Source organism: Hypanus sabinus, unplaced genomic scaffold, assembly GCF_030144855.1.
Source record: "Hypanus sabinus isolate sHypSab1 unplaced genomic scaffold, sHypSab1.hap1 scaffold_2088, whole genome shotgun sequence".
Classification (NCBI taxonomy): Eukaryota; Metazoa; Chordata; class Chondrichthyes; order Myliobatiformes; family Dasyatidae; genus Hypanus; species Hypanus sabinus.
Genome location: NW_026780192.1, coordinates 12,610 through 25,019, shown reverse-complemented (window position 1 = coordinate 25,019; position 12,410 = coordinate 12,610). Strand labels below are relative to the sequence as shown.

Genomic DNA, 12,410 nt, shown 5'->3' with positions numbered 1-12,410 from the left:
TAATGTTACAGCTCAGGCAGGATTAGAGGGCTTGTCTACTGAGACAATATGGGTGGAGCTGAGAAACAGAAAAGTATGACCACAGTAATGGGGTTGTATTATAGACCACCCAATAGTCAGCGAGAATTGGAGGAACAAATCTGTAGCAGAGAGATAGCAGACAACTGCAGGAAACATAAAGTTGTAATAGTAGGGGATTTTAATTTTCCACATATTGATTGGGACTCCCATACTGTTAAAGGTCTAGATGGGTTAGAATTTGTAAAATGTGTTCAGGACAGTTTTCTAAATCGATATATAGAGGTACCAACTAGAGAGGATGCAATATTAGATCTCCTATTAGGAAACCAGTTAGGACAGGTGACGGAAGTTTGTTTAGGGGAACACTTTGGTTCCAGTGATCATAACACCATTAGTTTCAACTTGATCATGGATAAAGATAGACCTGGTCCTCAGGTTGAGGGTCTAAACTGGAAAAAGGCCAAATTTGAAGAAATGAGAAAGGATCTAAAAAGCGTGGATTGGGGCAGGTTGTTCTCTGGCAAGGATGTCGTTGGTAAGTGGGAGGCCTTCAAAGGAGAAATTTTGAGAGTGCAGAGTTTGTATGTTCCTGTCAGGGTTAAAGACAAAGTGAATAAGAATAAGGAACCTTGGTTCTCGAGGGATAGTGGAACTCTGATAAAGAAGAGGGAGATGAAAAACGTACTTGAGGAGTATAAAAAGTGCAAAAAAATTCTTAAAGAAATCAGGAGGGCTAAAGGAAGACATGAGAGGTTGCTTTGGCAGTCAGGGTGAAGGATAATCCAAAGAGCTTCTACAGGTATGTTAAGAGCAAAAGGATAGTAAGGGATAAAATTGGTCCTCTTGAAGATCAGAGTGGTCGGCTATGTGTGGAACCAAAAGAAATGGGGGAGATCTTAAATGGGTTTTTTGCATCTGTATTCACTAAGGAAACTGACATGGAGTCTATGGAAACAAGGCAAACAAGTAGTGAGGTCATGGAACCTATACAGATTGAAGAGGAGGAGGTGCTTGCTATTTTGAGGCAAATAAGAGTAGATAAATCCCCAGGACCCGACTAGGTATTCCCTTGGACCTTGATGGAGACTAGTGTTGAAATTGCAGGGCCCCTGGCAGATGTATTTAAAATGTTGTTATCTACGGGTCAGGTGCCTGAGGATTGGAGGATAGCTCGTGTTGTTCCGTTTAAAAATAGGCTCTAAAAGTAATCCAGGAAATTATAGGCCAGTAAGTTTGATGTTGGTATTAGGTGAATTATTGGAAGGAGTACTAAGGGATAGGACCTACAAGTATTTGGATAGACACGGACTTAGTAGGGAGAGTCAACATGGCTTTATGCGTGGTAGGTCATGTTTAACCAATCTATTAGAGTTTTTCAAGGAGGTTACCAGGAAAGTGGATGAAGGGAAGGCAGTGGATGTTGTCTACATGGAATTCAGTAAGGCCTTTGACAAGGTCCCGCATGGGAGGTTAGTTAGGAAGATTCAGTTGCTAGGTATACATGGAGAGGTAGTAAACTGGATTAGACATTGGCTCAATGGAAGAAGCCAGAGAGTGGTAGTGGAGGATTGCTACTCTGAGTGGAGCCCTGTGACTAGTGGTGTGCCACAGGGATCAGTGCTGAGAAACTGAGTTACAGAGAAAGGTTGAATAGGTTAGGACTTTATTCCCTGGAGCGTAGAAGAATAAGGGGAGACTTGATAGAGGTATATAAAATTATGATGGGTATGGATAGAGTGAATGCAAGCAGGCTTTTTCCACTGAGGCTAGGGGAGAAAAAAACCAGAGGACATGGGAAAAGTTTAAAGGGAACATGGGGGGGGGGCTTCTTCACACAGAGAGTGGTGGGAGTGTGGAATGAGCTGCCAGATGAAGTGGTGAATGCGGGCTCACTTTTAACATTTAAGAAAAACTTGGACAGGTACATGGATGGGAGGGGTACGGAGGTATATGGTCCAGGTGCAGGTCAGTGGGACTAGGCGGAAAAATGGTTCAGCACAGCCAAGAAGGGCCTAAAGGCCTATGGTTCTATGAATCTGATAGGAGAGCAGAGAGGCCCACAGGAGGAGGGGCACTAGGGGGAGGTGACGGACAGGTGAGATGAGGTAAAATTCCAGAGTGGGGATTAGAAGAAGAGGGGAAGGGGGAGAGAAAAGTTTATACTGAAAGGAGAAATTGATCTTCGTGCTCTCAGGTTGGAGGCTGCCCAGATGGAACTCAAAGTATTGCTGCTCCACCCTGAGGGTGACCTCATCATGGCACGAGAGGAGGCTACGGACCGACATGCTGGAATGGGAATGTTGGGCCCAGGGAAGTTCTGCTTTTGGCAGATGGAGAGGAGGCCACGGACCGACATGCTGGAATGGGAATGTTGGGCCCCAGGGAAGTTCTGCTTTTGGCAGATGGAGAGGAGGCCACGGACCGACATGCTGGAATGGGAATGTTGGGCCCCAGGGAAGTTCTGCTTTTGGCAGATGGAGAGGAGGCCACGGACCGACATGCTGGAATGGGAATGTTGGGCCCCAGGGAAGTTCTGCTTTTGGCAGATGGAGAGGAGGCCACGGACCGACATGCTGGAATGGGAATGTTGGGCCCCAGGGAAGTTCTGCTTTTGGCAGATGGAGAGGAGGCCACGGACCGACATGCTGGAATGGGAATGTTGGGCCCCAGGGAAGTTCTGCTTTTGGCAGATGGAGAGGAGGCCAGGGACCGACATGCTGGAATGGGAATGTTGGGCCCAGGGAAGTTCTGCCTTTGGCAGATGGAGAGGAGGCCACGGACCGACATGCTGGAATGGGAATGTTGGGCCCCAGGGAAGTTCTGCTTTTGGCAGATGGAGAGGAGGCCACGGACCGACATGCTGGAATGGGAATGTTGGGCCCCAGGGAAGTTCTGCTTTTGGCAGATGGAGAGGAGGCCACGGACCGACATGCTGGAATGGGAATGTTGGGCCCCAGGGAAGTTCTGCTTTTGGCAGATGGAGAGGAGGCCACGGACCGACATGCTGGAATGGGAATGTTGGGCCCCAGGGAAGTTCTGCTTTTGGCAGATGGAGAGGAGGCCACGGACCGACATGCTGGAATGGGAATGTTGGGCCCAGGGAAGTTCTGCTTTTGGCAGATGGAGAGGAGGCCACGGACCGACATGCTGGAATGGGAATGTTGGGCCCAGGGAAGTTCTGCTTTTGGCAGATGGAGAGGAGGCCACAGACCGACATGCTGGAATGGGAATGTTGGGCCCAGGGAAGTTCTGCTTTTGGCAGATGGAGAGGAGGCCACGGACCGACATGCTGGAATGGGAATGTTGGGCCCAGGGAAGTTCTGCCTTTGGCAGATGGAGAGGAGGCCACGGACCGACATGCTGGAATGGGAATGTTGGGCCCCAGGGAAGTTCTGCTTTTGGCAGATGGAGAGGAGGCCACGGACCGACATGCTGGAATGGGAATGTTGGGCCCCAGGGAAGTTCTGCTTTTGGCAGATGGAGAGGAGGCCACGGACCGACATGCTGGAATGGGAATGTTGGGCCCCAGGGAAGTTCTGCTTTTGGCAGATGGAGAGGAGGCCACGGACCGACATGCTGGAATGGGAATGTTGGGCCCAGGGAAGTTCTGCTTTTGGCAGATGGAGAGGAGGCCACAGACCGACATGCTGGAATGGGAATGTTGGGCCCAGGGAAGTTCTGCTTTTGGCAGATGGAGAGGAGGCCACGGACCGACATGCTGGAATGGGAATGTTGGGCCCAGGGAAGTTCTGCCTTTGGCAGATGGAGAGGAGGCCACGGACCGACATGCTGGAATGGGAATGTTGGGCCCCAGGGAAGTTCTGCTTTTGGCAGATGGAGAGGAGGCCACGGACCGACATGCTGGAATGGGAATGTTGGGCCCAGGGAAGTTCTGCCTTTGGCAGATGGAGAGGAGGCCACGGACCGACATGCTGGAATGGGAATGTTGGGCCCCAGGGAAGTTCTGCTTTTGGCAGATGGAGAGGAGGCCACGGACCGACATGCTGGAATGGGAATGTTGGGCCCAGGGAAGTTCTGCTTTTGGCAGATGGAGAGGAGGCCACGGACCGACATGCTGGAATGGGAATGTTGGGCCCCAGGGAAGTTCTGCTTTTGGCAGATGGAGAGGAGGCCACGGACCGACATGCTGGAATGGGAATGTTGGGCCCAGGGAAGTTGAGCTTGAACGCCCTTGAGTAGGGATGGAGATTCTGGGATTGGGGTGTGCTCTCTGGGAGGGCAGTGCGGATTGAATAAGTAAGGGTGAGTGGGGTAGAAAGATCCGGGAGACATTGGGAAGGGGAGAGGCGGAAGATATGGATGGGCATGTGGTGGAGAGAGGAAGGGGAGGGAAACTGGAGTTATGGAAGGGGAAGGTGACATAGGTGGGCGGGCAGGGAGGGGTAGTTACAGAGGGGGACAGGGAAGGAGGGAGTAGTTACGGGGGAGGGAGTGAAGGGATAGATACAGAGGGGGAGAGGAAGGGAGGATATAGACAGGAGGGAGGGACTGGCATTGCCAGCAAACTGGGAGGGAGAGATGGAGGGGTGGTTACAGAGGGGGACAGGGAAGGAGGGAGTAGTTACGGGGGAGGGAGGGAAGGGATAGATACAGAGGGGGAGAGGAAGGGAGGATATAGATAGGAGGGAGGGACTGGCATTGCCAGCAAACTGGGAGGGAGAGAGGGAGGGGTGGTTACAGAGGGGGACAGGGAAGGAGGGCGTAGTTACGGGGGAGGGAAGGAAGGGATAGATACAGAGGGGGAGAGGAAGGGAGGATATAGACAGGAGGGAGGGACTGGCATTGCCAGCAAACTGGGAGGGAGAGATGGAGGGGTGGTTACAGAGGGGGACAGGGAAGGAGGGAGTAGTTACGGGGGAGGGAGGGAAGGGATAGATACAGAGGGGGAGAGGAAGGGAGGATATAGACAGGAGGGAGGGACTGGCATTGCCAGCAAACTGGGAGGGAGAGAGGGAGGGGTGGTTACAGAGGGGGACAGGGAAGGAGGGCGTAGTTACGGGGGAGGGAGGGAAGGGATAGATACAGAGGGGGAGAGGAAGGGAGGATATAGACAGGAGGGAGGGACTGGCATTGCCAGCAAACTGGGAGGGAGAGATGGAGGGGTGGTTACAGAGGGGGACAGGGAAGGAGGGAGTAGTTACGGGGGAGGGAGGGAAGGGATAGATACAGAGGGGGAGAGGAAGGGAGGATATAGACAGGAGGGAGGGACTGGCATTGCCAGCTAACTGGGAGGGGGGACAAAGTGGGGAGGAGATACAGAGGGGGATTGGTCAGAGCCTGGGATGGGGGACGGGGTATGAACAGCTGAGACTCACCGCTGAAAGACGCACTGTGCACCACCCACCAACACTTTCACCGAGCTCCCGGCATCCAGGAACTCTCCGAATATGGTCAGATGAGTGCCGCCTGAAGATGGACCCTTCTCTGGGTGAATTTTACTGAAAGTGGGGGCCTGCAGGAGAGGACAAAATGAGGGAACACATCTGTCACTGTAACACCGGGGTACGGTACCGGTGGGGACGGGTCTGTCACTGTGTGACACCGGGGTACGGTACAGCAGGGGACGGGTCCGTCACTGTGTAACACCGGGGAACGGTACCGGTGGGGACGGGTCGGTCACTGTGTGACACCGGGGTACGGTACCGGTGGGGACGGGTCCGTCACTGTGTAACACCGGGGAACGGTACCGGTGGGGACGGGTCGGTCACTGTGTGACACCGGGGTACGGTACCGGTGGGGACGGGTCTGTCACTGTGTGACACCGGGGTACGGTACCGGTGGGGACAGGTCTGTCACTGTGTGACACCGGGGTACGGTACCGGTGGGGACGGGTCGGTTACTGTGTAACACCGGGGTACGGTACCGGTGGGGACGGGTCGGTCACTGTGTGACACCGGGGTACGGTACCGGTGGGGACGGGTCGGTCACTGTGTGACACCGGGGTACGGTACCGGTGGGGACGGGTCGGTTACTGTGTAACACCGGGGTACGGTACCGGTGGGGACGGGTCGGTTACTGTGTGACACCGGGGTACGGTACCGGTGGGGACGGGTCTGTCACTGTGTAACACCGGGGTACGGTACCGGTGGGGATGGGTCTGTCACTGTGTAACACCGGGGTACGGTACCGGTGGGGACGGGTCCGTCACTGTGTAACACCGGGGTACGGTACCTGTGGGGACGGGTCCGTCACTGTATGACACCGGGGTACGGTACAGCAGGGGACGGGTCTGTCACTGTGTAACACCGGGGTACGGTACCGGTGGGGACGGGTCCGTCACTGTATGACACCGGGGTACGGTACAGCAGGGGACGGGTCTGTCACTGTGTAACACCGGGGTACGGTACCGGTGGGGACGGGTCCGTCACTGTGTGACACCGGGGTACGGTACCGGTGGGGACGGGTCTGTCACTGTGTAACACCGGGGTACGGTACCGGTGGGGACGGGTCCGTCACTGTGTGACACCGGGGTACGGTACCGGTGGGGACGGGTCTGTCAGTGTGTAACACCGGGGTACGGTACCGGCGGGGACGGGTCTGTCACTGTGTGACACCGGGGTACGGTACCGGTGGGGACGGGTCTGTTACTGTGTGACACCGGGGTACGGTACCGGCGGGGACGGGTCTGTCACTGTGACACCGGGGTACGGTACCAGAGGGGACGGGTCCGTCACTGTGTGACACCGGGGTACGGTACCGGTGGGGATGGGTCTGTTACTGTGTGACACCGGGGTACGGTACCGGTGGGGACGGGTCTGTCACTGTGTGACACCGGGGTACGGTACCGGTGGGGACAGGTCAGTCTCTGTGTGACACCGGGGTACGGTACCGACGGGGATGGGTCCGTCACTGTGTGACACCGGGGTACGGTACCGGTGGGGACGGGTCGGTCACTGTGTGACACCGGGGTACGGTACCGGTGGGGACGGGTCTGTCACTGTGTGACACCGGGGTACGGTACCGACGGGGATGGGTCCGTCACTGTGTGACACCGGGGTACGGTACCGGTGGGGACGGGTCTGTCACTGTGTGACACCGGGGTACGGTACCGGTGGGGATGGGTCTGTCACTGTGTGACACCGGGGTACGGTACCGGTGGGGACGGGTCTGTCACTGTGTAACACCGGGGTACGGTACCGGCAGGGGACGGGTCTGTCACTGTGTGACACCGGGGTACGGTACAGCAGGGGACGGGTCCGTCACTGTGTGACACCGGGGTACGGTACAGCAGGGGACGGGTCCGTCACTGTGTGACACCGGGGTACGGTACCGGCAGGGGACGGGTCCGTCACTGTATGACACCGGGGTACGGTACAGCAGGGGACGGGTCTGTCACTGTGTAACACCGGGGATACGGTACCGGTGGGGATGGGTCTGTCACGGTGTGACACCGGGGTACGGTACCGGTGGGGACAGGTCTGTCTCTGTGTAACACCGGGGTACGGTACCGGTGGGGACGGGTCTGTCACGGTGTGACACCGGGGTACGGTACCGGTGGGGACGGGTCTGTCACTGTGTGACACCGGGGTACGGTACCGGTGGGGACAGGTCTGTCACTGTGTGACACTGGGGTACGGTACCGGTGGGGACGGGTCCGTCACTGTAACACCGGGGTACGGTACCGGTGGGGACGGGTCTGTCACTGTGTGACACCGGGGTACGGTACCGGTGGGGACGGGTCCGTCACTGTGTAACACCGGGGTACGGTACCGGTGGGGACGGGTCTGTCTCTGTGTGACACCGGGGTACGGTACAGCAGGGGACGGGTCCGTCACTGTGTGACACCGGGGTACGGTACCGGTGGGGACGGGTCTGTCACTGTGTGACACCGGGGTACGGTACTGGTGGGGACAGGTCGGTCACTGTGTGACACCGGGGTACGGTACAGCAGGGGACGGGTCTGTCACTGTGTGACACCGGGGTACGGTACCGGCGGGGACGGGTCCGTCACTGTGTAACACCGGGGTACGGTACCGGTGGGGACCGGTCCGTCACTGTATGACACCGGGGTACAGTACAGCAGGGGACGGGTCCGTCACTGTGTGACACCGGGGTACAGTACAGCAGGGGACGGGTCCGTCACTGTGTGACACCGGGGTACGGTACAGCAGGGGACGGGTCTGTCACTGTGTGACACCGGGGTACGGTACCGGCGGGGACGGGTCCGTCACTGTGTAACACCGGGGTACGGTACCGGTGGGGACCGGTCCGTCACTGTATGACACCGGGGTACGGTACCGGTGGGGACGGGTCCGTCACTGTGTGACACCGGGGTACGGTACCGGTGGGGACGGGTCCGTCACTGTGTGACACCGGGGTACGGTACCGGTGGGGACGGGTCTGTCACTGTGTAACACCGGGGTACGGTACCGGTGGGGACGGGTCGGTCACTGTGTGACACCGGGGTACAGTACCGGTGGGGACGGGTCGGTTACTGTGTGACACCGGGGTACGGTACCGGTGGGGACGGGTCTGTCACTGTGTGACACCGGGGTACGGTACCGGTGGGGACAGGTCGGTTACTGTGTGACACTGGGGAACGGTACCGGTGGGGATGGGTCTGTCACTGTGTGACACCGGGGTACGGTACAGCAGGGGACGGGTCCGTCACTGTGTGACACCGGGGTACGGTACAGCAGGGGACGGGTCCGTCACTGTGTGACACCGGGGTACGGTACCGGCAGGGGACGGGTCCGTCACTGTGTGACACCGGGGTACGGTACAGCAGGGGACGGGTCCGTCACTGTGTGACACCGGGGTACGGTACCGGCAGGGGACGGGTCCGTCACTGTGTGACACCGGGGTACGGTACCGGTGGGGACGGGTCTGTCACTGTGTAACACTGGGGTACGGTACCGGCGGGGACGGGTCTGTCACTGTGTGACACCGGGGTACGGTACCGGCGGGGACGGGTCTGTCACTGTGTGACACCGGGGTACGGTACCGGCCGGGACGGGTCTGTCACTGTGTGACACCGGGGTACGGTACCGGCGGGGACGGGTCTGTCACTGTGTGACACCGGGGTACGGTACAGCAGGGGACGGGTCCGTCACTGTGTGACACCGGGGTACGGTACCGGTGGGGATGGGTCTGTCACTGTGTGACACCGGGGTACGGTACCGGTGGGGATGGGTCTGTCACTGTGTGACACCGGGGTACGGTACCGGTGGGGACGGGTCTGTCACTGTGTAACACCGGGGTACGGTACCGGTGGGGACGGGTCTGTCACTGTGTAACACCGGGGTACGGTACCGGCAGGGGACGGGTCTGTCACTGTGTGACACCGGGGTACGGTACAGCAGGGGACGGGTCCGTCACTGTGTGACACCGGGGTACGGTACAGCAGGGGACGGGTCCGTCACTGTGTGACACCGGGGTACGGTACCGGCAGGGGACGGGTCCGTCACTGTATGACACCGGGGTACGGTACAGCAGGGGACGGGTCTGTCACTGTGTAACACCGGGGATACGGTACCGGTGGGGATGGGTCTGTCACGGTGTGACACCGGGGTACGGTACCGGTGGGGACAGGTCTGTCTCTGTGTAACACCGGGGTACGGTACCGGTGGGGACGGGTCTGTCACGGTGTGACACCGGGGTACGGTACCGGTGGGGACGGGTCTGTCACTGTGTGACACCGGGGTACGGTACCGGTGGGGACAGGTCTGTCACTGTGTGACACTGGGGTACGGTACCGGTGGGGACGGGTCCGTCACTGTAACACCGGGGTACGGTACCGGTGGGGACGGGTCTGTCACTGTGTGACACCGGGGTACGGTACCGGTGGGGACGGGTCCGTCACTGTGTAACACCGGGGTACGGTACCGGTGGGGACGGGTCCGTCACTGTGTGACACCGGGGTACGGTACAGCAGGGGACGGGTCCGTCACTGTGTGACACCGGGGTACGGTACCGGTGGGGACGGGTCCGTCACTGTGTGACACCGGGGTACGGTACAGCAGGGGACGGGTCCGTCACTGTGTGACACCGGGGTACGGTACCGGTGGGGACGGGTCTGTCACTGTGTGACACCGGGGTACGGTACTGGTGGGGACAGGTCGGTCACTGTGTGACACCGGGGTACGGTACAGCAGGGGACGGGTCTGTCACTGTGTGACACCGGGGTACGGTACCGGCGGGGACGGGTCCGTCACTGTGTAACACCGGGGTACGGTACCGGTGGGGACCGGTCCGTCACTGTATGACACCGGGGTACAGTACAGCAGGGGACGGGTCCGTCACTGTGTGACACCGGGGTACAGTACAGCAGGGGACGGGTCCGTCACTGTGTGACACCGGGGTACGGTACAGCAGGGGACGGGTCTGTCACTGTGTGACACCGGGGTACGGTACCGGCGGGGACGGGTCCGTCACTGTGTAACACCGGGGTACGGTACCGGTGGGGACCGGTCCGTCACTGTATGACACCGGGGTACGGTACAGCAGGGGACGGGTCCGTCACTGTGTGACACCGGGGTACGGTACCGGTGGGGACGGGTCCGTCACTGTATGACACCGGGGTACGGTACAGCAGGGGACGGGTCCGTCACTGTGTGACACCGGGGTACGGTACTGGTGGGGACGGGTCCGTCACTGTGTAACACCGGGGTACGGTACCGGCGGGGACGGGTCCGTCACTGTGTAACACCGGGGTACGGTACCGGTGGGGACGGGTCTGTCACTGTGTGACACCGGGGTACGGTACCGGCGGGGACGGGTCTGTCACTGTGTGACACCGGGGTACGGTACAGGCGGGGACGGGTCCGTCACTGTGTAACACCGGGGTACGGTACCGGTGGGGACGGGTCCGTCACTGTATGACACCGGGGTACGGTACAGCAGGGGACGGGTCCGTCACTGTGTGACACCGGGGTACGGTACCTGTGGGGACGGGTCAGTCACTGTATGACACCGGGGTACGGTACAGCAGGGGACGGGTCCGTCACTGTGTGACACCGGAGTACGGTACCGGTGGGGACGGGTCTGTCACTGTGTGACACCGGGGTACGGTACCGGTGGGGACGGGTCTGTCACTGTGTAACACCGGGGTACAGTACAGCAGGGGACGGGTCCGTCACTGTGTGACACCGGGGTACGGTACAGCAGGGGACGGGTCTGTCACTGTATGACACCGGGGTACGGTACAGCAGGGGACGGGTCCGTCACTGTGTGACTCCGGGGTACGGTACCGGTGGGGACGGGTCCGTCACTGTATGACACCGGGGTACGGTACAGCAGGGGACGGGTCCGTCACTGTGTGACACCGGGGAACGGTACTGGTGGGGACGGGTCCGTCACTGTGTGACACCGGGGTACGGTACCGGCGGGGACGGGTCCGTCACTGTGTGACACCGGGGTACGGTACAGCAGGGGACGGGTCCGTCACTGTGTAACACCGGGGTACGGTACTGGTGGGGACGGGTCCGTCACTGTGTGACACCGGGGTACGGTACAGCAGGGGACGGGTCCGTCACTGTGTAACACCGGGGTACGGTACTGGTGGGGATGGGTCCGTCACTGTGTGACACCGGGGTACGGTACCGGCGGGGACGGGTCTGTCACTGTGTGACACCGGGGTAAGGTACCGGTGGGGACGGGTCTGTCACTGTGTGACACCGGGGTACGGTACCGGCGGGGACGGGTCCGTCACTGTGTGACACCGGGGTACGGTACCAGTTGGGACGGGTCCGTCACTGTGTGTCACCGGGGTACGGAACCGGTGGGGACGGGTCCGTCACTGTGTGACACCGGGGTACGGTACCGGTGGGGACGGGTCGGTCACTGTGTGATACCGGGGTACGGTACCGGTGGGGACAGGTCTGTCACTGTGTGACACCGGGGTACGGTACCGGTGGGGACGGGTCTGTCACTGTGTAACACCGGGGTACGGTACCGGTGGGGATGGGTCTGTCACTGTGTGACACCGGGGTAAAATACCGGTGGGGACGGGTCTGTCACTGTGTGACACCGGGGTACGGTACCGGTGGGGACGGGTCGGTCACTGTGTGACACCGGGGTACGGTACCGATGGGGACGGGTCTGTCACTGTGTGACACCGGGGTACGGTACCGGCGGGGAGGGGTCTGTCACTGTGTGACACCGGGGTACGGTACCGGTGGGGACGGGTCTGTCACTGTGTAACACCGGGGTACGGTACCGGCGGGGACGGGTCTGTCACTGTGTAACACCGGGGTACGGTACCGGTGGGGACGGGTCTGTCACTGTGTGACACCGGGGTACGGTACCGGCGGGGACGGGTCTGTCACTGTGTGACACCGGGGTACGGTACCGGTGTGGATGGGTCCGTCACTGTGTGACACCGGGGTATGGTACCGGTGGGGACGGGTCTGTCACTGTGACACCGGGGT

The 12,410-nt window shown here is 59.5% G+C and overlaps 1 protein-coding gene across 1 annotated transcript in view; it reads right to left on the bottom strand.

Annotated features, from left to right (window-relative positions):
• The window catches only part of LOC132387664 (plexin A3-like), a gene marked incomplete at its 3' end in the record, with an annotated part of 43,081 nt that overhangs the window by 24,288 nt on the left and 6,383 nt on the right, over nt 1-12,410 (bottom strand). The window contains exon 3 of the mRNA XM_059960038.1: nt 5,358-5,494. Within this exon, the coding sequence (XP_059816021.1) occupies nt 5,358-5,494 (137 nt within the window). The remainder of the gene's footprint in view (nt 1-5,357; nt 5,495-12,410) is intronic.